The following is a 25,935-nucleotide window of genomic DNA, read 5'->3' as shown; positions in this document are numbered from 1 at the left end:
AAAGTGGAGCGCACTGGTACATGCACCAAATGAGCTTTTGGATATGTGGAGTTTTTGGGAATGAGTCCTCTCCAAAAACACCTGAGATACTGCTTAATAAACACTTCAAAGGCTCTTCCTATTAATATATATGGAAAAAACACTTTGCAGTTCATATGTTCAGTGTTTTGATTGTATTTTAAACTTTAAAAAAGTTCTGGAAACTGCATGATAGGCAAAAAGAAAGTACATGTAACTTCTGTGAACCGGCTGCAAACCACTCCAAACTAAGGCACTTTCCTTTCAATAGACTACGGAAAAACAAACGCTTCCAAAATACTTCAAAACTGCTTCAAACGGAGGCATTCACTGCATGTTTCCACTAGAAAAGCTGTCGTTTCTGACATTAAAAAGAATAATAATTGTGTGCGCATAGCCTTACATTTTGTAAACTGGGCCTTCAGGGGCAAGCTGGACACTAGGAAGGATAAAGGCTATTTCGGGCAATAAATACGGAACTCACGGTAAAACGACGGGGCGTATTTATGGATATCGGCATACGTACACCACTGTGGATTTTCACTTATTCCTTAGTACGGGACGTTAATACCAGCTACATAAGACATAGCTTTCCGAGCTGAAGTCTCACTATTCTCGGAGATGGAAAAATACAAAAAAAAATTGATAATTATGACAGGGCTAGATCATTTCTTTATCGGGATGATCCTATTAATTTCAATGCATTCCTTTTTTTTAGTGAATGACAGAGGGAGTTAAGCAACACCTGCTTTTTCATTAGTCTAGATCAGCTGTAGGGAAGCAAACCCCACCCTCCATAAGTGTGAATGCTTTCCCCATGCATGCAGGCCTGCCTGGCAGTTCAGGGGTTAGAGGATGATGCAGGCACCGACCATGTGCTCAGGTCTTTTTCCCTTTTCTTCTCCTTCCTTCCCCTGCTCTCCTCTCTGCCAAGCTGTCAGCTGATGGGACTGATCACCCAAGCGTGGCGCATGCAGCCAGATCAGCTCTCATCCTCCCCATTCAAGCTTCTGTTACCCCACCCCTTGTCCTAGGACCCCTCTTTGCACCCTAAATCCAAGCCCAATTTATCCCTGGCACCCCTGCAGCACAATGCATGTGCAAGAGCTGCAGAAGCCTGCCCTTTCCTCACTGCAGCAGCTCATGCAATGCTTTGCAAATAGTCCTTTGTTTACATGCAATGCCTTACTCTGCGGAAGAAGGGCTGGGATTTGGCTCTGGGTGGAAGGAGGGGGCAGGCTGGAGGGAGGGGGAGGGGTGCTGTTTCTGATCTCTCACCAGCTGTTTCCCGCCTTGAAACAGACATCAGCTGCAAACACACACTCACATTGAGAGGCAGAACACAAGGAGAGAGACAGACACCTCCCCCTGATCATCTGGGACATCCTACACACTACACCATTGATCCCCTGCATGCACCATCACCTAATCAATAAGGCTGATCGTGGAGCCCTCAAAGCAGAAGGAATAGGGGGGAAGCTGCTGCAACTCAAGGGGGGGTGGTGGGAGGGAGACACGTTTTTCTTTGGGGGGGCTGGAGGTTGGTCCTCCTGCTGATTGCTATGGAGTATTTCATGATGCCCGCGCAGAAAGTGCCCTCCCTGCAACACTTCAGGAAGACGGAAAAAGAAGTCATTGGTGGTCTGTGCAGGTAGGTACCCATGCCCGCCAATGCTTGCTGCTAGTGCACATGCTGCAGATCACCTTGCAGGAAAGGAGAAGGTAGGAGGGGGTCAGCTGTGTTTAGAAGGGGGCGGATTACAAGGGGGTCCCCCCTTGTGCACCCTAAATCCAGCCTGGCTGTATAGGAGGGGAGTCCATGCATCCTTGGAAGTGGGGAGAAGGTTTTTTTTAAAGGGCGCAGGGGAAGGTTTGTCACTTGCAAACAGACCCACGTGGTGCCTCGGCCATGCTGCAGAGCTGTAATCAGGGAGCATGCAAACACTGCCAGGGAAACCCGGCCCCCTAACTGCACCCGCTCACTGCATATCAGGGGTATTTAGCTCAAATCTGGGCTCCTGTGCAGCCACACAACACACCCCCCTCCTTGGGCAATCAGCTGATTTCCCAGCAATGGGGATCCAGGCAGGCAGACAAGCAACACCTGATGTGTAGTAGTGCTGGTCTGCATCCAGGACACCACAAGTGCCAGCATGCCTCCCTACACCTGGAGTCCATGGCATCCCTTACAGAATGCCGCCTGCACAAGGTCACAGTCAGTAGGAAGTAGACTGGCACACTGAGAAGGGACAGCTTTTAAGGTCAAGACTGGCACATGATGGTTGCCATAAGCGATGATGGATTTGGCGGTTTTACGCCCCCGGTTGGCAGCGTTCGATCATACGAATCCATTCGATAGGATTCGAGGTGAAGACTTCGATTCGCGCCCCCCGGTTCGGTGTCCGGGTTCTCCTTGGCAGCCGGATTGGGGGTTGCAAAATACTTTTTGATTTAGGAACCCCCCAAAATAAAAATGGACATCTCTGCTGCTTGGCTCCGCAATGTGGAGTCTTTGGCCAAAATTGGCAGCGACAAACCCTCGCTGGGCTACTGTTGGGTGCCAAGTTCACCGCCAACGACTTTCTGTCGTTGCTTCACATTAACGACGAATTTCTCCATTATTTGTGGCGGAGACCCAGTGAGGGGGCCAAAAAACGATCAGTTGTGGTCAATGAGGCCGATTTCTGACGACTTAATGTATGGAGATGTATGACCAGCTCAGCCGTGTCCCACGCCCCCTCCGTGTTGCTTCACCACTCGTGGTGTTTTTGTCACTAATATGGCTGAGGTGAAAAGGGCAGCACTGGATATTTCCATGCCTTCCCAGGGCCAGCTAGTATTATGGAAGCCGTTTTGATTCCTATTCGTGACCTTGCCGCCTGTTTCCACGCTGAGGGGGGAGTGGGACATGTTATAGCGCAGACAGGCCTGGCCGTGACTCTGCAGCCCGCCTGGAGTAGGAGTGTCGGAGCGCACTTCTTGACGGGAAACGTAGTGCTGCGGCGCGGGGAATGCCGGGAGATGTAGTCCGTGGCTGACCATGCTTTCTACTAAGCACAAAGCATGGCACAGGGGCAGGTCATGTGACCGGTGTGTGCTGCGCCGTGCGTGCGGCAGTGCAGCTCTGCCCGTGTGTGCTGCAGTCGCATGATGTCATCATCCCACGGGCTCAGGGGCTTTGTCACGGCTTAAATTAAAAAACCTGGACATTAATTAGGTGCGAGAAATGAGGCAGCACCAGGAGTACCCCAAAAGCTTCCTTCCAGGGACTCAGGAGCAGATTCTGCTATAAACCCACCCAAAAAATGCTGCAAATACTCTGAAAAAGTTGTTTTGATGGCAGCAATGGGAGAAGCATCACTAGTGCACTTGGTGAGGTGCATTTTGATTTGGGGGTGGGAGAAGAAGGTTCACCCCAACCCCACTTGAAATAAATTCTGTAATCCTTTCATTTCTGAAAAAATCCACTAAATTGGAATGTGCCCTAGATATTGCATTTTTTTTTTTTTTTTTTTGCATGATGTTTCCGCTTTTTTCACCTTCTTGTGCCAAATAGCCAGGTGCCCCCCCTTAGGGAACATAAAGGAAATAAACATAAAATGATCTCACCATAGACCAGAGGCAATGTAGACGGAATTCCACGTGGCCGGAGCTCGATGTCTCGGAGTCTGTGTCTCCCAACAGAACAAGAAATGTAAATCAGGGAAAGGGGATAATCCAGTACCAAAAATGTGTGTGTAAATAAAAATATATATACGCTGCTCAAAAAAATAAAGGGAACACTTAAACAGAATATAACTCCAAGTAAATCAAACTTCTGTGAAATAAAACTGTCCACTTAGGAAGCAACACTGATTGACAATCAATTTCACATGATGTTGTGCAAATGGAATAGACAACAGATGGAAATTATTGGTAATTATCAAGACACACTCAATAAAGGAGTGGTTCTGCAGGTGGGGACCACAGACCACATCTCAGTACCAATGCTTTCTGGCTGATGTTTTGGTCACTTGAATGTTGGTTGTGCTTTCACATTTGTGGTAGCATGAGATGGACTGTACATACAAAAGTGGCTGAGGTAGTGCAGCTCATCCAGGATGGCACATCAATGCGAGCTGTGGCAAGAAGGTTTGCTGTGTCTGTCAGCGTAGTCCAGAGGCTGGGGCTGTAGGAGGGCAACAACCCAGCACCAGGACCGCTACCTCCACCTTTGTGCAAGGAGTAGCACTGCCAGAGCCCTGCAAAATGACCTCCAGCAGGCCACTAATGTGCATGTGTCTGCACAAACTGTTAGAAACCAACTCCATGAGGATGGTCTGAGGGCCTGACGTCCACAGATGGGGGATGTGCTCACAGCCCAACGCCGTGCAGGATGCTTGGTATTTGCCACAGAACACCAGGACTGGCAGATTCACCACTGGCGCCCTGTGCTCTTCACAGATGAAAGCAGGTTCACACTGAGCACATGTGACAGACTTAACAGTCTGGAGACGCCGTGGAGAACGATCTGCTGCCTGCAACATCCTTCAGCATGACCAGTTTGGCAGTGGGTGTTAGGCCTGTTTCACACTTCCGTTTTTGTGTCCGCCAAACGGATCCGTTTCCGTTTTTTTGACGGAAACGGATGCCAACGGATCCGTTTTTAAAAAAACGGATCCTTTTTTTACGGATCCGCGGTAACCGTAATGGAAGTCTATGGGACAAAAAAAAGGATCCTGCAAAAAACGGCAGATCCGTTTTTTTACAGAAAACAACGGATTTTGACAGATTTGAAAAAACGGAAGTGTGAAACAGGCCTTAGGCGTCGGGTTCCTGCAGCGGCTCAACAGGAATCCAGAGCCTCACATTCTGCGGTCTCCCATCATCTATCGACCGCAGAGGAGATTGGGACGCCGGGATTGCTGAGCAGACGCTCTGCCCAGTCCTGCTCCTGTGGGTCTGGCAGTTGCTGCCACCTTTGGGTCAGCAATAGCAATGCAGGCTGTTCAGCAACAAATCGCTCCAGAGGCTAAGTCCCTCCGTCACTGGGCATGCTCACGAGGCGATCTCCCATTGGAGATCAGGAGTCACGTGCTCAGGTCCTTCTCCAGATCTGATTTGTCCATCTCAGAGTTCTGGAAGGTCCCGGAAGCGCACGGCTATAAAAGGCCTGCATGGCCGCTCGGCCATGCGCTAGTATAGTCTCTAGTTGCTACTGTGAATGATTACGGATGCATGAACCTGCGAATGACTCACCAAGATCCCCTTCCTCTGATATTACGAGTGTGTATAGGGACTTAGGTTTAGAATCTGCGCCAGCAAGTGGCAAGCTGCAAGCCACAACAGCATCCTCCACAGTGCTAGCTTCCGACAGTACGCCTGCTACCGGGCATTGTCGATTAGCGGCAGTGTCTGTCGCCGCGCTGCAGTCTGCAGCTCTTCTTGGCATCAGCAGTTGCGACGCCGGCCGCACGGTAGGTCTAGACGAACTCTGACCCTCTGCCTAGGGCCCAGCTTCTGTGACCATATATCGTGCGTGCACTTATCTGAGACCTGTGAGTCCAACAGGCTCAGCGTTTAATTCCTTAGGCATCTCTGTGAAGCTAACAGAGTACACCCAGCGCACATCGGGTGACGTCTAACCCGCGTGCAATATACCGCCACATACCGTGTCTGCCATTATCTAGCAGCAGTTTAACACAAACTGCACGGTGGACCCTGAGCGACGAACGCACTTTATTTAGTGCGTTCCGCCGTTCCTAACAGTGGGTCAGTAATGGTGTGGGGTGGCATTTCTTTGGAGGGCCGCATGGTGTTGGGCTGTGAGCACAACCCCCATCTGTGGACGTCGGTCACTCAGACCATCCTCGTGGAGTAGGTTTCTAACCGTTTGTGCAGACACATGCACATTTGTGGCCTTTTTGCAGGGCTCTGGCAGTGCTCCTCCTGTTCCTCCTTGCACAAAGGCTGAGGTAGCGGTCCTGTTGCTGGGTTGTTGCCCTCCTATGGCCCCCTCCACGTCTCCTGGTGTACTGGCCTGTCTCCTGGTAGCGCCTCTGGACTCTACGCTGACAGACACAGCAAACCTTTTTGCCACAGCTCGCATCGATGTGCCATCCTGGATGAGCTGCACTACCTGAGCAACTTGTGTGGGTTGTAGAATCCGTCTTGTGCTACCACGAGTGTGAAAGCACAACCAACATTCAAGTGACCAAAACATCAGCCAGAAAGCATTGGTACTAAGATGTGGTCTGTGGTCCCCACCTGCAGAACCACTCCTTTTATTGAGGGTGACTTGATAATTGCCAATAGTTTCCATCTGTTGTCTATTCCATTTGCACAACATCATGTGAAATTGATTGTCAATCAGTGTTGCTCCCTAAGTGGACAGTTGGATTTCACAGAAGTTTGATTTACTTGCAGTTATATTCTGTTTGTGTTCCCTTTACTTTTTTGAGCAGTGTATATTAAAAATCCAGTTTATTGAAGTCCATTAAAGGAAAAGAGGGGGTGACATCTTGCGCATTTTGAACACGCATCACCCATGAGTAAGGGCTTCCATGTCTGAAACGCGTTAGTTAAGGTAATATTTTTGGCAGTGCATCCTTGTACATATACTTAAGAAACTTGTTTCACTGCCTTTGCATCCCTTCTCTTCTCTTTTAATGCGCAATAATCTGATTTTCAATGTACTTGAATAAATTGGAATATAAATTTTTTTTTTTTTTTTTCCTGGTTCACTTTTACTTTACTAACTATGTATTTTTTTTATTTTATTTTTTTTTTTTTTTATTAATTTGTCTATTTCTTTATTTCTATAGAGAAACCTGCCAGAAATATAATCACCCTATCAACAAAAAAAGCCCAAAACATACTGTTGACTCAGTCACCAACTGTCCATAATATTTTGTGTTTCTCACAAAAAAAAGCAATGGGGTGTGTGTGTGTGTGTATGTATATATGTGTGTGTGTGTGCATTGTATTTTTTTTTTTTGGCAAACTCACAACAAACCTAAATTTAGTGGTTAGGGAATATAGCAATGTTTTAGTCAGGTTTTTTTTTTTTTTTTTTGTTTTTTTTTTTAAGTAAAGGCTATGCAAAAAAAAAAGTGACCGCTTTTGGAATAATAGCTGCTGTTTTCAGTTGTGTAGCAGCTTTAGGTTATGTGCCCACATAGCGATTCTGAAGCAGAATGAACCTGAGCAGAATCGCACACCCTGCTCCCGGGAAAACGCGCTTTTGTAAGCGTTTGTCAGGCTATGTGCCCACGTTGCATGTTAAAACGCACACAGAAAACCAGACTCCTTCCCAGAAATCGCGCTTTTTTTTTTCCGCGTGATTTCACCGCGATTCTGTTCGCGATTTTGTCAAGCACTTTCCAAGCGATTTGAAGCATCGCTTGGAAAGTGATTGGTTGGTCACACTCGTCAAACATAGTGTTTGACAAGTGTGAGCAGCTTTTTACTATTGAGGCCGCCTATGCAGCATCAATAGTAAGAGATAGAATGTTAAAAATGATAAAAAAATAAATCGGGGTATATTTACCTTCCGACGTCCCGCGCTGCCATCCCGGGCCTCAGCGTTCCCAGCGATGCCTTGCGAGACCTGTGATGACGTTGGGCTCGCGTTACTATAGCGATCTCACGAGACCACATCATCACAGGACCTTGCCACAAGGCATTACTGGGAATGCTGAGAGCGGGATGGCAGCGCGGGACGTCGGAAGATAAATATACCCCGATTTTTTTACAGGGGTATGGTACCCAGGGCCTGGAGGACAGTCTCCTCTCCTCCACACCGTGGGTACCAACCACACATGAGACGCTTAACTTCGCGCATGGTGGGCATAGCCACATGCCGGAAGTAAGCGATTCTCATGCATTCCTATGGGTGCGGAATCGCAGCAATTCATTGCAATTTCACACAAAAGAATGATCATGCTGCAATTTTTTTTTTTTTTTTCCGCGATGCGATTCCGCAGCGGAAAAAAGCGCAACATTAGCACAGCGTGTGCGGAATGCCATAGGAATGCATGGGGGGCGTCATGTACAAGATTTTTAAACGTTTTTGCTCCGAAAATCGCAGCAAAAACGCTTAAAAATCGCTACGTGGTCACACAGCCTCAAGCGTTTTTGCATGCGTTTTCCTAAGCGTTTTTGCCCATATAATTGATGGTATGCGGAATTGCGTGCGATTCCGCAAAATTAATGAACATGCTGCGTTTTTAATCGCTAAGTGTTTCCGCAGCGATTAAAAATGCACCATTGGCACAACATGTGCGTTTTTCATTAAAAGTCAATTGGGTGCTTTTCTTAAGTACTTCTGGAGCAGAATCGCTTGTCTAAAAGCGCTGCCGAAACGCTTTAACGCTACGTGGGCACACAGCCTAAAGGTATGTGCACACGTTGCGGATTACCCTGCTGATTTTTCTGCGCGGATTTTGCTAAATCCGCAGGTAAAATGATGATGATGATGATTTAGTGCGGATTTTGTGCAGATTTTCTGCGGATTCCACCTGTGTTTTTACACCTGCGGATTCCTATAATGGAGCAGGTGTAAAACGCTCCGGAATCCGCAAAAAGAATTGACATGCTGCGGATTTTTCCGTAGCATGTGCACAGCGGTTTTAATTTCAGATTGACTTTAAGGCTGGGTTCATATTGCGTTTAGGGGGTGCGTTTAACACGTCCGTTACACAGCGGCATTAATGCTGTGTAACGGATGCTTAACGCACCTATACACTGCTATAGACGAGCACATCACTAATGCTTGTCATAATCGACATGCGTTAGCGATGTGCCGTCATTCTGTGACGGACCCTCGGATGCGGTCTGCAGCGTCCGAGGGTCCGTCACTGCTATCGGGATCGCTAGCGCATACGTTGAACGGACTTCCCTAACGCAATCTGAACCTGGCCTGATGGTACTGTACAACACAGGAGAATCTGCTGTGGATCCGCAGCAGAATCCGCAACGTGTGCACATACCCTGATTGTGTCCACTTGGAGCCATGCTCCATAGCGAACAGCTCGTCTTGTGTATCGCTTACTAATCATTGTTAATGGCGCCATTGAATGTGGACAACTACTGAGCAGGCTGTGCTGGTCTTATCGTATGTATTTATGGTACTTCCTCGTGGCTGTCACGCATGTAATCCCTTATTTTGCACCCCCCAAAATTTAACTCTACGTTGTTGGTGTTTTAGTTTTTTGTCCCCCCCTTTTATGCATTTTATCCACGGTTGTCAGCCGTTTCAGTCATAATATACTTCCATTTGGGTTGGGTGAAATGTCTGCTTCCCCAAACGCTACTTTATCTGTGGGCTGAAAACCTCCAGAAATGTGACTTCGGAGCGACAGACGCGGACTCCTCTCCTGTTGGTTCAGGAGGAAAAATTCAATCCTATGAGTTCCCCATTTACCAAAACTGGCTCTGTTTCCCATAGCAACCAATTTAGGGTTAAAGGGTTTTTCCCTCGAAATAACAAGCTATCCTCTGTTTTATATGGGATACCGTAACTTGATGATCACTGGGGGTCTGACCGCTAACCCCCCCCCCCCCCCCCGTGATCCTAGAGAACGAGAGTACAGCTCTCAGCTATTTCCCTCTGACAATGACTGGAGCAGAGGCCTGTACACCTACATGGGGGATATGTTGAGCCCCATTTTCAGGATCATTGGGGGTCCGAGCAGTTAGACCACTATCAATCTTAAGAATTGTCTGGTGGTTAACTTCTATTTTGGGAAAACCTTAAATGTTGAACTTTTACATTAAAAAAGTAGAAAATGACTCCTGCCCTGGTTGGTTGCTATGAACAACAAGGCCACATTTTGAGTCGGACCGGTTTGATAAATCTACCCCCTGGGGGGGTGTTGGGACCATTGTAATCACTTTATATCAGTGAACATTTCATTGCTCCCTCCAACCCACCAAACTAAAAATACTATTTTGACTTTGGCCACACGACCTTGCATGGTGGCTGTAGGTGGCTGGCAGCCATTGAACCACTTTGTATTCTCTATATCGCTCCATAGTCTTAAAGTGGTCTATTGCAACCCCCATTAATCTGCTGTTATTGTCAGGGGACGCAGGCAGCGCGTTCTTATGTCCGATACTGTATTAAAGTCATGTACAGTATGGTGGCACTGTGTCCTCCAGAGCGACTGTTGTAAGGTCTTTAGTCCTTCTTATCAGCTGGTGCCAGGGATAATCTGATTTATCCAGTGGCCCATATGTAGAGAAATGGGATGACTGAAGCTTTGGGTGCCGCCATATTGGTTATTACTAAGCTTTAGCTCTAAATTTAATATTTGCAATTTCCACTAATGTCATAATTTTAGTTCTTTCTATGTACTGTATTCTCAATTGGGGGTAACTGTGAATTTGTTGAATCTACGTGGAGCATGGTGGTAATAGTTATTCTGCTTCTTGATTTTGATGTATACGTACAGTGCCTTGAAAAAGTATGCATACCCTGTGAACTTTTTCACATTGCACCCATAAACTTCCTTGCTATTGTGTTGGCATAATCACACAAAATACAATTATAAGTGAAGTCTAGAGGAAAAGATTCATGGGTTTTCTAAATACTAAAATAATAAATCTGAAAATTGTAAGGAGCATTTGTAGTCAAGCCCCCCTGAGTCAATACTTTGTTAGGACCACCTTTCGCTGCAATTACTGCTGCAAGTATTTTGGGTCTGTCTCTTATCAATTTTGCACATCTAGAGGTGACATTTTTGCTCATTGAGATTGGATGGAGGCGTCTGAACAGAAATTTTCGTTTTGCCACAGATTCTCACTGGGATTTAGGTCTGGAGTGTGATTGGAACTCACACACATGAATATGTTTAGATGTAAACCATGCTTTGTACCTCTGGCAGGATGTTTAGGGTCGTTGTCCTCCATGAAGGTGAACCTACGCCCCAGTCTCAAGTCTTTTGCAGCCTTCAGCAGGTCTTCCTCCAGGATTGCCTTGTATTTAGCTCCATCCACGTTCCCATCAACTCTGACCAGCTTACCTGTCCCTCCTGAAGAAAAGCCTCCCCACAGTTTGATGTTGCCACCTCCATGTTTGATGGCGGGGATGGCATTTTCAGGGTGATGTGCTGTGTTCATTTTCTGCCACATATAGCATTTTGCATTTAGCCAAAAAGGTCTACTTTGGGCTTATCTGACCAGAGCACCTTCTTCCACATGCTGTGTTCCCAACATGACTTCAAGCAAGACTTTTTATGGCTTGCTTTAAAAAATAGCTTTCTTCTTGCCACTCTTCTGAAAAGACCAGACATGTGGAGTATAGGACTAAGACCGGGGTCACACTTTCGAGTGAAATGCGAGAAACTCTCATCAATACCCGGCACTTGGGACCGGAGTGTGTGGCTGCATGTCTTTCTATTCAGCTGAACGCTCCGGTCCGAAACGCCGGTGGCAGTGCTGGGTATTGAGGCGTGAGTTTCTCGTGTTGCACTCGCAAGTGTGACCCCAGCCTAATAGTTGTCCTGTGGACATATTCTCTCATCTGAGCTATGGATCTCTGCAGCTCCTCCAGTGACCATGTGCCCCTTGCCTGCTTTGCTACTTGGTGTTCTCCATGCTTTGGATGTCAGTTTAGGTGGACGGCTATGTCTTGGTAGGTTTCCAGTTGTGCCATACGCCTTCCATTTTTGGAAGATGGATTGAAAATGAGAGGTTCAGAGCTTGGGCTATTTTTTTTTTTTTTTTTTTTTTTATTTACAACCTGACCCCACTTTACTTTTCTTCACAACTTTATCCCTGACCTGTCTGGTGTGCTCCTTGGTTTTTATGTTGCTGTTTGATCCCTAATGTTCTCACGCAAACCTGAGACCTTCACAGAACGGCTGTAGTTCTGAGAATAAATTACACACAGGGTGACTCAATTTACTAATTGTGATTCATGGAGGCAATTTGTCACTCAGGTTTTTATTTAGGAGTATTAAGGCCCCGTCACACTAAGCGAGATCGCTTAAGCGTCACCGATTTTGTGACACAGCAGCGATATTGCTAGCGATATCGCTATGTGTGCTACCTCCGACCAGCTCCCCCGCTGGCTATCGCTGATCGCGCGAGAACGTCCTGGGCCTCTTCCTGCTGGCGCCGACGAGCGACGCGTGGACACGGGCGGGAGGACATCTTCATCGCCGCGTCTGACAGGTAAGTAATGTCCGCTGCTGCATCGCTAGTGAGATCTGCCTGTTTGGCAGCTCACTAGCGACCATTTGGTGATGCACCAGTGAGCCTGACCGGGTCATATCGTGGTCGGGATCGCTGGTGCATCGCTAAATGTGACGGTACCCTTAGTCTGTGGAGGGCTGAATACAAATGCACAACACAATTTTCTGAGTTGGATTTAAAAAAAAAAAAAAAAAAAAAATTAGAAAATCTTGTTTAATTTTCTTTTATCTGCTCCTTTGTGTTGGTAAATCACGTAACACCCCAATAAAATACATTTAAGTCTGTGGGTGTGACGTGAAAAATGTGGAAAAGTTTACTGGGTGTGAATACATTTTCAAGGCATTGTATCTGAGGAGCCACCTTGCTATTGTTTTGCCTTGAGCTGTACATGTAGTTATTCAATTTGTTGGTCAGATGACACAATGCAATAAGGAAAACAGGCGTTCACAGGCCAGTAATGAATGTTATCTAAAGTCGGAGAGTCTCTTTAATGTGGATTTTTATGGCCCTTGATAAGCCGCTTGTTCAGTTATGTGCACTGTGCCAACAATGATGTCCTCATAAGAGAGGGTCGAGGAAATCTTAGTTTCATATGTTAAGGTGTGAATTGGGTCACAGATATTGGGTCAGATTTTTGTTTTGTTTTTTTTTTTGCCATAGGGCTAGCATGTGGAATGTGCAAAAAAAAAAAAAAAAATCAATTAGTTGAAATATGGATGGATTTGTTGTTTGCAATTTTATTTTTATTGTCAAGGACTTGCATAATAATAGGTCATTAATATCAGATTGGTGGCGGGGGTCTGTCCAACACCCATCAGTCCCAAGTCCCAGATGTATACAGAGTTGGATCACCACAGCTCTATACACTGCATAGTGGCCATTCTCAGGTACTGCAGATTAGGTCACATTCACTTCAATAGGACCTGGACATTTCTACTTTTTTTTTGGCTTCATAAACTGTGCACATCCGGCCACAGCAGGAGCTGCAAACAGCTGATCGTTGGGGTGTAGGGTGTTGGCTGCTCACCCATTTGATATTGTTGACCTAAGTCTTTGACGACCCCCCTTTACGGTCACAAGCACATGACCGTATGGTGGCTCTGTGCACAATTTGAGTGGTAATATGCCACTCACAGTAGTCCACTGGACCATGGGGCACCTCCTGTCAGCTTTGCATGGGTTTAGATGAGATTCTGCCATTCTGGCCTTTAAAGGGAAGTTGTCCACGATTGAGGACTTCATCTCCAATTGGAAAATTGATATTGGCCACAAATACATGCATTTAAATTTAAGAAAAAAAAATTGTCCCCAAAGGTGGACAACCCCCTCTATGAGGTGCCCATGACTTCTGCGAATGGGAACTTGCTAGATAAGTTGTCATTGACTAATGTCGATATAGTCATGTCACCAGAAGACCATAAGAAGTTCTTTGGAGGACTGTATGGATGTTGTCCACCACCACCACAGAGCAGATCCAATTTTTGTAGTCGTGAGGTGCACTCCAGATTCGGCTCCTAAAATGGCCGCTTCCGCCGTGTTGTTGACGAGGGCGCTGTACGAGTTTTCTGGATGTAACGGAGGATGTGTAAACAGTTTGTTTTATGGCCAGTGGAGTCAGATGTTGGATGTGGGATTTCTGGAAGGCATCGCTAACATCCCATTGCTGTGAGGTGTCTTGCCGCTGCTGCGCTTTGTCCTCCGGTTAATCATGTCCTGTGACTAATCCCCGCTATCGGAGGGGAGAATGGATTTTGGAGGGGGCAGGAAGCTGGAGTTCCCTCATTCCACCCTGAGGGGGTCAGCTGCCTTCATTCCCCTTCTGATATTGTCATCTGGAAATTATTACAGAGCCCTCAGGGCAGACAGGAGGGGATGAAGGGGGGGTCCTCAGATCCGGCTTCCATCCCTTCCTGCAAGAGGCCACACACGGAGGTGCCTAATAGGTCATAACATGGAGGCCGAATATGATCTACGCCCGCCTTAACCCATTGTGAGCTTGAATATATACACGTGCATCGGTAACATATCGTGAGTTGTTCCTAAATTCTGTTTTCAGCCTAGCAAACATCCCCTTGACGCCAGAGACGCAACGGGACCAGGAAAGGCGGATACGTCGGGAAATCGCCAATAGCAATGAACGCCGCCGTATGCAGAGTATCAATGCTGGCTTCCAGTCTCTGAAAACTCTAATCCCTCATACAGATGGGGAGAAGCTAAGCAAGGTGCGTAACATTGGGGGGTCTTATACTGGCCGAAGTGGTCTACAGCGCAATATGTGTCTCATGGACCCGTATACAGACTGAAATGCCCAGAGAGAATGCGAGTGTCCTAGCCCATAGGCATATATGAGGCTGTAAATTGGGGTCAAGAGACCTGCGGTCTGTCTGGGTATTGGAGTCTACATACAGATTGTAAAATGTAACCTTCTGAATCTGGCCTTAAACATGGTGCCATGAAACTTCGGATGACCTAAAATTTTGTTCAACCTTGTAAAAGTAAATGGAAGCTGCAGTTTTCACATTGGCCACTAGATGTCATATGTGCTCAAATCTCCACAGAAATAAAATAAACTCGTTTTACTGCATGCAGTAAAGCTGAATGTTTAATTATCTCGAAGGTGGGAATATTTTGAAAGAATGACACTTTTATTGTACTAAATGTAAATTTCACCCTAGAGCAATTTGGCACAATGGGGAAAATGGTGGACAAGAAAGAGACTAGAACCATATGAACTTTTCTAAAAGACTTTGATGAGAGGGGTGGGGGACAAAACACATTGTGATTAGGTGGTTGTCTTGTATGATGGAAGTCTGTAACGTTGCTGTCTCCAATGCTAATATGTCTACTGCTCGGCTTATCCGCACAGGCAGCGATACTGCAGCAGACTGCCGATTATATATTCTCCCTGGAACAGGAGAAGACTAGGTTGCTGCAGCAGAATACCCAACTCAAGCGGTTTATACAGGTGAGAAAGTAGAAAATTGCTGCAAAAGCTTGCATACTGTTACAGAGCTATCATTATTAAAGGGATTGTACGGTGAAAACGAGTTATAACCTATCCCCAGGATGGGTGATGACTTACTGGTTGGTGGAGGTCTGACTGCCATGGTCTGCACCGATCAGCAGAATGGGGCACTTTTATTCCTGTATATAATGGAGTGGCAGTGCGCTCACTCAACCGCTGCTTGATTCATTTCCTATGGGGCTGCCAAACTTTGCGCTCTGCTTTTTCCAGCAGTCCGATAGAGAATGAATGGAGCTGCAGTCGGGTTTCAAAATATATGTGCTTGCCCTCAGAGGTCTGACCCACACCAATCAGTAAGTCATCACCTATGAATATACTGTATATAACCTTTTTTTTTTTTTTTTTTTTTTTTTACCGAAGCCTTATTGATTTTTGGTTGCTTAGCCCCAATATGTACCAGGGTTCTGCTTTGTATCCCAGTTATTAGGAATGTATACAATTTTTCCAGCCTTTCATACTATAATGTCCTCTACCTATTACAGGAGTTCAATGGCTCTTCCCCTAAGCGACGAAGGGCGGAAGACAAAGATGAGGGCATTGGCTCCCCAGATATTTGGGAAGAGGAAAAAGCAGACGACCTGAGAAGGGAAATGATTGAATTGAGGCAGCAACTGGACAAGGAGCGTTCTGTGAGGATGATGCTGGAGGAACAGGTAAATGGTTAAAGAAATGGCCTGATCTTTTTTTACCGCGCAGTCAAACAGCCGTATAAATTGGACCGCAATGCTCGGACTGGCCGGCGGCTCTCCTTACCCGAGTGTCACAGCTTCATATATTTCTTTGCAGCTGTCACTCTTGGGTCAGGCGAGCCGCCGGCCAGTCCGCGCACCGCCGTCCAATTTAAGTGGCCTTTTGACTGCGCCCTTATAGCATGGCATGCAGCATGCAAATGGCATATAAGAATATACCCACCCATTAGTTTCCTATTAGAAGATTGATGAGGGTGTAGGATGGCACGGTAGCTTTGCATGACTTAAATGACTCCAGCATCTTAAAGGGTTATTCCCATTTAAATGATGGCATATGGTCATTACTTTAGGAATTGGGAGGTCTGATTTCTGCATCTGCATGAGAATGAAAGGGCTGCACTGCACAAAGTCAGGTAACCTGGGCCGGCTCTGTGCAAGATACAACAGTAAAATGGATATGACACTAAATTAGTGCTGCGGCATTAAATTAGTGCTGCAGCCCCTTCGCTCTCAGGTTCGGTAGGAGACGCAGAGTCTTATTCTAGGTCATTTTTTTAAAATAACCTAGGAATACCCCTATAATGAATCACTGGTCAAACTTCTAATTGACTGATATAACTGGCAGGTGCGGGCTCTGGAAGCTCACATGTACCCTGAAAAGTTGAAGGCTATAGCTCAACAAATCCAGGAAGAGGGAGGGCAGGGACAGTCGGACGAGTCACTGGACAGGGGTGACCAGCCTCTCCATTCTCAGGTGAGACAGACTATTCTTCTTGCCATTATCATAGAGCACCCTGCTGTTCCTTAGCCATCATGCTATCTGCTGCCATTTTAACCGATGAGGTGGTGCCATGCTGCCTATTTTATTACATAGACTTGTGTTTTCTGTATTTTAGCCTTCTAATATATAACAATATATATGTTATTTCTGCAGCTTCTGGGTCCCCATATGCCTGTGGCGCCCACTCACCACCCCACTGTAATAGTCCCCGCTCCTCCGCCTCCAACTTCTCATCACGTCAATGTCGTGACTGTGGGACATTCCTCGGTTATCAGTTCTGTGTCCACATCTCGGCAAAATTTGGACACGATTGTGCAGGTGAGTGTGAAATAAGTTGGGCGAGGGCTTGGTTTCGTGATTTGACTCCGACGAACATTCAACAGCTTTGAAAACTTAAAAATCATATGTTACTGCCATCTTGGAAAGAAAAGAAAAGATTACAAGTCTGAAAGGTGTAAGTTCCACCACTGTCACAAGAATGCGGCATTGGAATGAGTGATGGCTGCGCATACATGACTCGCTGTAAGGGTAAAGTCTTCTTCTGAAGTGCAGTACCAAAATGACATGGACCATGTGAGAGAACAAAGTCTATAGTGCCAGCTGTTGGAAGTAGCCATCCTAGAAGTCAACAGCTTTGCCACATGACTAAGGATATAGAGACAAAACTGAATCTTCTCCAAAAAGCAAGTCCACTGTTGAAGACTGCTATTTTTGAGGTTCTCGCCACCTCCTCCGGGCAACTCGTGTTGCAAGGGTCTTAAGATGTTGACTTCTAGGACTGCGACCTCCAGTAGGTGTTGGCATCACCTGGTTAAGTGGGTACTCCAAGCACAAGGTCCGGGTGGGCACACAGGCCTCGGGCTTTGGTGAAGCAGGCAGGTGAAGCACAAACAAACTAAGAGTCTTAATGCCAAGACCAGGGCCAACTCCAGGTTTTCGTGGGCCCCATGCGAAAGCGTCTCAGTGGGCCCCTTTAATACACACCATTCGTCATTCATGATGCACAGATACGGCAGGAGAAATACAGGTATAGTACAGTGCCAAAGATTTCACTGACTTCTTACGCTACATGAAGTTAGATCTATTGTAAATTTTACAATAGCTCAGAAACGGGCAAATCCACACAGCGCAGAGTGTGTGCCCCCAGGAGGATTCAAAAGTTTTTTATTTTACACTGGACAGTATAGTCCTCCATGCAGTATTGTGGGCACCACATGGTCCCTCCATACAGTATAATGGGCCCCATATAGTGTTCCATACAGTATAATGGGCCTCACACAGTGCCCCATACAGTATAATGAGCCCCGTATAGTGCATTAAAAAAGAAAATACTCCCCTCTTCTCGCTGGCTGCAGTTCCTGTCTCTTTCGCGACTTCTGTCTCTCTGCAGTGCTCAGGACAGAGGACGTGCTGTAGTGACGTCATTGCGCTCTCTGCCTTGAGACGTTACTGAGTCACCAGACACAGAAGAGACCGGACCTGCGGCCAGCAGGGAATGAGGAGATGTAAGTATGCAAACTGTTTTAAACCACGGGGTGGCCTCACAGCGCATCGGCTAGTGGGCCCCCTCTCTCTTGCTTAGGGCCCTGGCACTTGCCCGAGTGGTGACGCCGGCCTTAACCAAGACACAGGTGTGTGTCTTGGTGGGCCTTATATAGACCTAGATGGATCATTGCCGGGCGTGAAGGGAGCAGAGCCTGGACCCGGGGCAGGTGTGTATCGGGTGGCAGTAAAGAAACTTCTCGTCCTCTGTAAAGAAGCTATTTGTGTGGCTCACTCGCTGAGTTACAAAAATCGACAAGCAAGCGTGCTGGAAATTTTAGGGGAAAATCTCAAAAAAGTGAATGTAGGAAGAACAATACTGGCCCCGTCTAGGTGCCACGACTAGGACCTATAATCTGACATAAATATTAAAGATGGGAACACACCTTTTAGGCTGCGGCGACTTTAGCCTCGACACATTTCGCACGACCAAATATCGCTCTATGCCGCCATAAGGGATAATTCAGACATACACTTTTATCTAATGATTTATATCCGTGGTTTTCCCACCTAGAACTTGTACCTATCATAGTCTAGGAGCCTTTCACATGGCCGTATATGCTTATCTACGGGAGAACCCTGCAGTAAGTGTTAAATTCTCCTGCAGCGCCTCTTGAGGGGACATGGAGCATTACACATTGAAATCAATGGGTTGCTCGTGTAAAGCATGGCTGCGGCGGCTTCTCCCATGGTTATAGCCTTTCTCCCTATAGATGGAAGGGTCTTAGAAATTCAGTAATGTCACTACCTATTTTTCCCTGTTTCCACCAGGCCATACAGCACATAGAGGGCACACGAGACAAACAGCTGCTGGAAGATGAGCAGCGAAGGGCGGTCATTGTGAACGCTGCGCGCCCATGCGACGATTCAGACACCGCATCGGACACAGAATGCGATGACAGCGAAGCAGATCAAATCAAGGATGATGCAATGGAGGACCCCTGACATCTACTGCCCTTACCAGGAGTGGGCAAAAGACTGGGGGAACTGGAGGGGAGGAGGCTGTGAGGGTACTTGAGGGGGAGCACAGTCAGGGGGCGCTCCCTGCCGGCCTTCTTCCCATATCTGTAGGGTTTATAGGGTGGTCTACTGCTGACCGCAAAGATACTGTAATGAGGTTGTTGAGGGTGAAAAAGGGTAAAAGCACTAAGGGGTTGTCCTGGTCTGTTAGACAAAAGGAGGAGTGTCATTGTGGTAGGGTGCTTACAAATCTTTTTTTTTTTTTTTTTTTTTTTTCTTCTTAAATTTGCAGCAATTTGTTGTTTTTTTTTTTTGTTTTTTTTTTGCTACGTCTTTCCCAGCAGAAGGCCTGCACTTGTAAAAAAAAAAAAAAAAAAAAAAGTCTCTCCTCATCTATATATAGGTATAAGAGAAATAAGCGTAGTCCTGCCTCCTAGGAGATAGTGAGTGTGGTAGTCCATAATGCCATGCCTTTCAATTTATACTATAATAGATAAATTTTATACTTATATTTTATAGTGCTGTGTATAATATACCTATATTTAATACCGATTTCTTTTAAAAGAAACCTAAAAAAAAGCCCAAATTTCAAGGCAATTTACATAAAATATATATGTAACTCTTGCTGCCTAAAATAAGTGCAGGCCTCTTCTTTTTTTTTTTTTTTTATTTTGTTTTATCTATTTAGGATCTTGCATTCTAACTTTCATAAAGTCTTAGGGACCCCAACTTTTATAGCTATATGTGATCATACCATGCAAAGTCTTAGCACTACATTCTGGCATATTTTGAGCTATTTGTTGAGCTATTTGCTGCTGTGGCCTTCATAACCCCCCCCCCCTTTTTTTTTTTCTTTTTTTTTTTAGATAACGCTTATATGCTTCGCAGTCGGTATGGACTCTGTGGGTCGTCTTAAAAAGCTAAATATAGAAAAAAAATTAGTTTTTTTACTGGCACGCTTAGTTGCAAAACTAAAGCTAAAATGCAAAATTATTGCATTTAATAGGCAGTACCAAAACTTTCCAAAATTATGGAGTGAAAAAAAACAATTGTGCATTACATTGTTTACTCCATTGACTGGTATCCATTACTTACAGACAATCTCGGTAGATTTGCTGGAGAGACTGGACTTTGCTGTTTTACCAATCCTTACAGATGCAGTCTGTATAGAACGGATCGGGGTTACGCCCTTACCGGCGGCCCGTATACAGGGTCTTTTGCCCCAATCTTACACCTTCATTGTGATATATGACATAAGTTCGGCCCGGCCATATGAAAACCGTGAACTATGGCCATGTTAAACCTGGCTTTAACAAAAAAAAACAACCCGTTTAAAGGTTTGTCCAAGCAACCGTGCCGCTTGTTTGGCGTTGCCCCTCGGTTCAATTACAGTGACTGTGCACCAGCCGTAATGCCTCACTCAACCTGTGGGCAGGTGTGGCGCTGTTTCTGAAAGAAAGCGGCCACGTTTTTGTCATTCTAGACAACCCCCGTTGCCAAAGAAATCCACCCTGGTGATCATTGCCACTAAAGTCAACTAATATTGCCATTGGGAAGGGCAGTAAGCCGCACTTTCCCATAGAGCAACCATGGAATATATGGTCGAGCTAAATTCACCAGAGCAGGCACGTCTCCTGTTACCAGCTCTTAATGGGAATTTCCTTTTATAATGTCCTTTAGGTGTATGTATGTACACAGGTTTTTTGGGCCTAGTTAAAAAAAAAATAAAAAAATTAAAGATCTGGATGATTGGTTGCTACGGAGCCTCCACCTAGCAACCAGTGTCTTAGGCCAAGTTCACACAGTCCTATTTCACTGTCTGTATATGGTTTACAGCTAGCTTCAAAGACATATATAAGGCTGTAAGTTTAGGTTGGGAGATCTGTGGTTAGTCCGGGCCTTGCGCTCTGTATATGGACCGTGAATTGCGCTCATATGAACACAGCCTAAGACACTTGTTGCTAGGGAAGCATAGCTTTATCTCTTTGGTTACAGTCTGGTTGCTAAGGAGCCTTCTCCTGAGTCCACCTAGCAACCAGTGTTTTAGGCTGGATTCACACGAGCTTATTTCAAGGTCTGTATACGGACTGCAATGCTCGGACTGACTGCGGGTTTCTTGACCCCAAATTTATAGCTTCATAGACGCAGTTCAGGTTCATAGACCTGAAGTTAGTCTGGGTATTGCGGTCCATGAAATATGCTTGTGTGAACCCGGCCTAAGACACTGGTTGCTAGGGAGGCATACCTTTAACTCTCGGATTACAGACTGGTTGATGGGGAGTCTCCTCCTATCATTCAGACTTTTCACTTGGGGCCTAATTAACTTTTTAACAAAGCCCAAAGCTTTCTTTATTCCTCATTGCTGAATTTATCTTTCAAAAGAAAAATAAGTTTGGGAGGAGAAGCCCACAATATGGCCGCCCCCATTGCTTGTAGGTAAAGGATACCTTCAGAGGGCTATGCAGTAACGTGAGGAGGGTCTGTGCTGTTTTGTAGACTTCATCATTCAGAAGCTGTTAAGAATTTGCCAACCTTTTACATAAATAGTTGGTCAGTAATTAATCAGGCTGACGATATCTTAATCTGGCAATCTTAAAACCATTTAATTATCAAAAACATGAAATATTTGATGTGATGATAATACTTAAAGGACTCGTAATATGTAAAAAAAAATTTAACCTGGTGTAAACGCCACTGTTCTCCTGAATCCAGCGTGGTTTTTCTTTTGTTTCTGCTCCTCTCCGTTCCCGAGATATGGTCCTCTCTTCGTCTTGTTATAAGGAGACGTAGTGCTCGGCTCTCCCGTGGGAGTCTAGAACACACCCCCTTGGTAAAAAAAGACTAGGTTTATAGAAAGGAAAGAGGAAGCCATATCTCGGGAACGGAGAGGCGCAGGAAAAAAAGGAAAAAAACTTCGGATTCAGGAGAACGGCGGCATTTATGCTAAGTAAAAAATGATATATTTTAGGGCAAGTGACATGCTTTCGCTAAAGTATTCCTTTTGTCTGGATACAAGGGGAGAGACTTCCAGGTCATGCTATCTCATTGAGGTAGGAGACCTGAAACGCCTCTAGTTCTAATCTCTAGATTATGGATGCCTCACTATGATCAGCTTTTGGTTAAGACTATTGAGTTTGGCAGTCACCTTGTGCCAGTGTATTTGCACCCATGAGATTTGATGCCAGTTTGGTTAGAAATGGAGGACTAGACTGACACCTCCGCCGTTTACTTCTTGTCTATTATGTTTTTTGGTTTTTTTTGTTTTTTATTATAGTTCATTGGATCATAAGCACTTAAAAAATGTATATTTTTTTTTGTTTTGTCTGCTAGGGTTAAATTCTGCCAGTAAGGTTGCTAAATGTTAGGTAGACTGCTGACTTCTCCCTACTTAATGGCCGCTGACTGGACTAACATGTTGGGATTTACAGTGGTGGGTGTAGGTTTTTCGGGCACTGAGATGTCCTGTACGCCTTTAAAATTTAAAGAGGTTGTCACATGAACACCACCCATGTGTATATATCCATTAGGGCGCGTGAAGATCAGAATTACACGGACAGCTGTCAGGCTGGCCACAACTTCCCGGAAAAGTTAGTATTCTGATGGTATCAGAAGTGGGACTACACTATGAAAGATGTTCATAAAGTCAACTGAACTTGCTGATATTGATGTGATCGGCTGACAGTCCAGTGAGTTTGGGAGCCCTCACAATTTTTCCCCTAACATATCAGGGGAGAGAAGTATCAGCAAGTTTACTCCTTTGCTCCTGGCAGCGGGGCTTTCAGAGCGAGCACAAGAGCGCTGGGCCAAACCAAGCGTTCTGTGCATGGGGGAGTCGGGAGAGGGGGCTTTCAGCTGTACAATGAATTGGATTTTTATGGGGGCCCTAACTCTTGCAATAAATTTAATCAAGGCTTATTAAATGGGCTCCTGACTATAGCACTAAATTTTTTTGGCTAGAATATTGGGAGATGATCTATCGTCACACCATAATGTATGCTTTGTATGGGAATAACCGGCTCGTTACCACTGTAAGTTTCATCATGTTACTCTGTCAGCTCAGGTAAAGGGAGGGTACCGCAGCTTTAAGACTTGTCCCCCCACCCCCCCACCCCTATTCCCAGCACTCCTCCCCCTCTTCACCTTACCATCAGATCTTCCTATATGTTTTTTGTTTTTTTTTTTAACCATTTCAGCTCTTGTGTTTTGAGAAAAAAAAAAAGAAGCTATTTTATATTTTGTTAAGAAAGTGACATAAAAACCCTGCAAGGCGTCGGCCTTTGTAAAGAAACAAAATAAAATGTTTGTACTTTGTTTTTTAGAAATTTCTGGTCCTGTCATTTTTTGTATGTAATATTTTTTTTTTTTTTTTTTATGATTTTTTGCAACTATGGAGAAAACTGCATGTATCCTCCAAGGTTATTGCCCAAAAATAGGAGTGCACGATGTAAGGAGCACGAAACCTGGGGCAATCACACATTGTAAATGGTGACTTTTTGTATTTTTATTTTCTCCCACATCGACTCGTTTTGATAGGAGTGGATGTAGGAAAAAAAAAAAAAAATACACGCGTTTACTATGAACTCTGGTGTTCCTCTGTTATTCCTCCTGGAAATATGGGAATAAATTGACAGCTTCTTTTGGTTATGTCCATGGTGACCATTTTATTAACATGGAGTGGTCAATTTGACATTTCCAGGAGTAATAACAGAGGGTCAGAATTGCTTTGTTTTTGGTAAATACTGACTATTTTCAAAATTGTTTGTTTTTTTTCAATTCTAAAATGACAATTTCTGAAAATATTCTATATTTACGATAAAGCAAACAACACTGTATCGTGCACCTGTCCCAGCAGGTTTCAGTAAATTATATTGGTGCAAAGTGAACCCAAGAGACGGCGTAAGAAGAGCGAAGTAACAAACATATCTAGAAGGATACGGCAACTGCCCCCGGGATAAATATGACGGGTTCTTCCTGTCTCGTCTACTGGAGCGTGTTAATAAATGTCGCCCGCGGTGCCTGAAGGCACGTGGGGCGTAATATGTTTTATAGAATGATTTTACGTAACAGACCAGTAGGGGGCGATGGTTTGATTGATTTTTTTTTTTCCAGTTGCAATGTGACACATACATACGTACATACATACACGCAACTTTATATATATAATTTTTTTTTCTTTTGTGTGTCATGCGACACTTTGAAAAGGTAGGTCAGTTAAGAATACAAATAGGCCCAGGCCAGACTTATGAATTGCAATTTTTGTTGATCAAGAATGACGTGCAAAAAAAAAAAGTGCAACTTTTGGAAAACCTGGCGAAAAAGCCTTGATAAATTCATCCCTGTTTTCATTTAAAGCACTGGAACATAAGTGCAATGTCGCACAGTTTTGGCTGGTGCTTCTACACTCATATTTTTATACATGACCCCCAAACCGTCCTCTGTAATAAAGGTTAGGCTCCACTTTTAATTGATGCGCTAAAAAAAGCATAATGCTATTGGTGGCCTGTGTACACAGCTGTGAGCCCGGGGCTCTCGCGGGTGGAGATTGGCGGAAACGTTGGACCCCTCTGTGCACAGGCTGCGCTCACCCGACGCAAGCAAGCGCCGTTAATTAGTATACAGGGAGCCGATAAAGGATGGATGCTAAATCTGGGGGAGGGGCTTGTGCACTGTGCGTTTGGCCACACCAAGGGTGCACCGGGCACCGCAAAAAGGCATCTAACACTAACCTGTAAATGTACGTTTTTTCACACAGACCACCAAAACGGATAAGAATAAAAAAAAAAAAAAAGCAGGGCGCAATTCATTATCGCTTTCGGTCTAGTTTTTGGTGTTTTTCATCTGCACCTTACTATTCTTTTAATATACTCCTTTTTAAAGTCTATTTTATGGGGGTTAAAGGTTCGTCATTTGTGGGTGCGCCTTGGGGTTCAAAGCCTATTCATCACTTGTGACTTTTTAAAAAGTTGCACAACTTTTTGAATTGGGCTGTAGTCTGTTTAATTGGAAGAGAGGCTTGTAGAGGGATTTTGCCTAAACTCTAAAACCTGGATCTATCTTAATTGCCTTAGCTTAGTAGACAATGACAATGCACAGTTGCTGGCAGCAAAGGGGTTAATGATTGTGATGGGTCAGGCTGATTCGGAAACCATAGGAATTAATCCTAAACCGGCCCCTAGGAGCAACAGCATTCCACATAACCAGAGTGGGGACAGCTGACGTCCGGACGGCGTCATGTCGTATCAGAATAATGTGGCTGTGCGAGTTTAGTTATTTTTATGTGTCCCAATTCCTAAAGTACAGGGGGAAGGACCTGAGGGGGCATCCAAAATTGTTGTATACCAGGTTTGTCCTGGGAACAAGTGACCCAAAAAAATATATATATTTTATTTTGTATTAATTGTTCTCTTTGTGACAGCATGGACACGTTTGTGGGCAAGGTTTTATTTTTTACTTAAATGGATTTTTTTTGCTTAAAACTAATTTTTACCCATTGGGTTTCATTAAAAATTTTATGCCATTTGCCGTCTATTGCTGGCTGCAGAATGAGTTAACCGAGAACCTGCTAGTGAGCTTGGCTCTGATGTAGCATTTGTAACATTTATCTTTCTTCGACCAGGGTCACACTTGCGAGAAACTCACGAGTCTCGCGTCTCAATACCCGGCACTGCCGCCGGCACATGGGACCGGAGTGTGTGGCTGCATGCATTTCTATGCAGCTGAGCGCTCCGGTTCTGAGTGCCAGC

General features: G+C 45.2%; 2 protein-coding genes across 9 annotated transcripts in view; one reads left to right on the top strand and one right to left on the bottom strand.

The window, feature by feature from the left end:
- Positions 1-3,856, bottom strand: part of GLIS2 (GLIS family zinc finger 2) — a 60,338-nt gene extending 56,482 nt beyond the window's left edge. For all 7 annotated transcript variants that reach the window (XM_073553534.1, XM_073553536.1, XM_073553532.1 and 4 more), the window contains exon 1: positions 3,628-3,856. The gene's annotated coding sequence lies outside the window, so the exon portion shown is untranslated. The remainder of the gene's footprint in view (positions 1-3,627) is intronic.
- Positions 1,266-23,371, top strand: TFAP4 (transcription factor AP-4). Of its 2 annotated transcripts, XM_073553540.1 has the most exons (7): positions 1,266-1,669; positions 14,252-14,417; positions 15,062-15,160; positions 15,703-15,873; positions 16,535-16,663; positions 16,844-17,008; positions 19,004-23,371. In XM_073553540.1, exons 1-7 carry the CDS (start codon positions 1,581-1,583, stop codon positions 19,175-19,177), a joined length of 993 nt encoding a protein of 330 aa, XP_073409641.1. In that variant the 5' UTR covers positions 1,266-1,580; the 3' UTR covers positions 19,178-23,371. The 2 variants fall into 2 exon arrangements, with proteins under 2 accessions (XP_073409641.1, XP_073409642.1); XM_073553541.1 differs by lacking the exon at positions 16,535-16,663.
- Positions 23,372-25,935: the final 2,564 nt, after the last annotated feature.

This window comes from Dendrobates tinctorius, unplaced genomic scaffold, assembly GCF_039654945.1.
Source record: "Dendrobates tinctorius isolate UK_male_01 unplaced genomic scaffold, ASM3965494v1 ptg000202l, whole genome shotgun sequence".
Classification (NCBI taxonomy): Eukaryota; Metazoa; Chordata; class Amphibia; order Anura; family Dendrobatidae; genus Dendrobates; species Dendrobates tinctorius.
The sequence above is the reverse complement of the archived record's forward strand: the minus strand, read 5'-3'. Positions and strand labels throughout refer to the sequence as shown.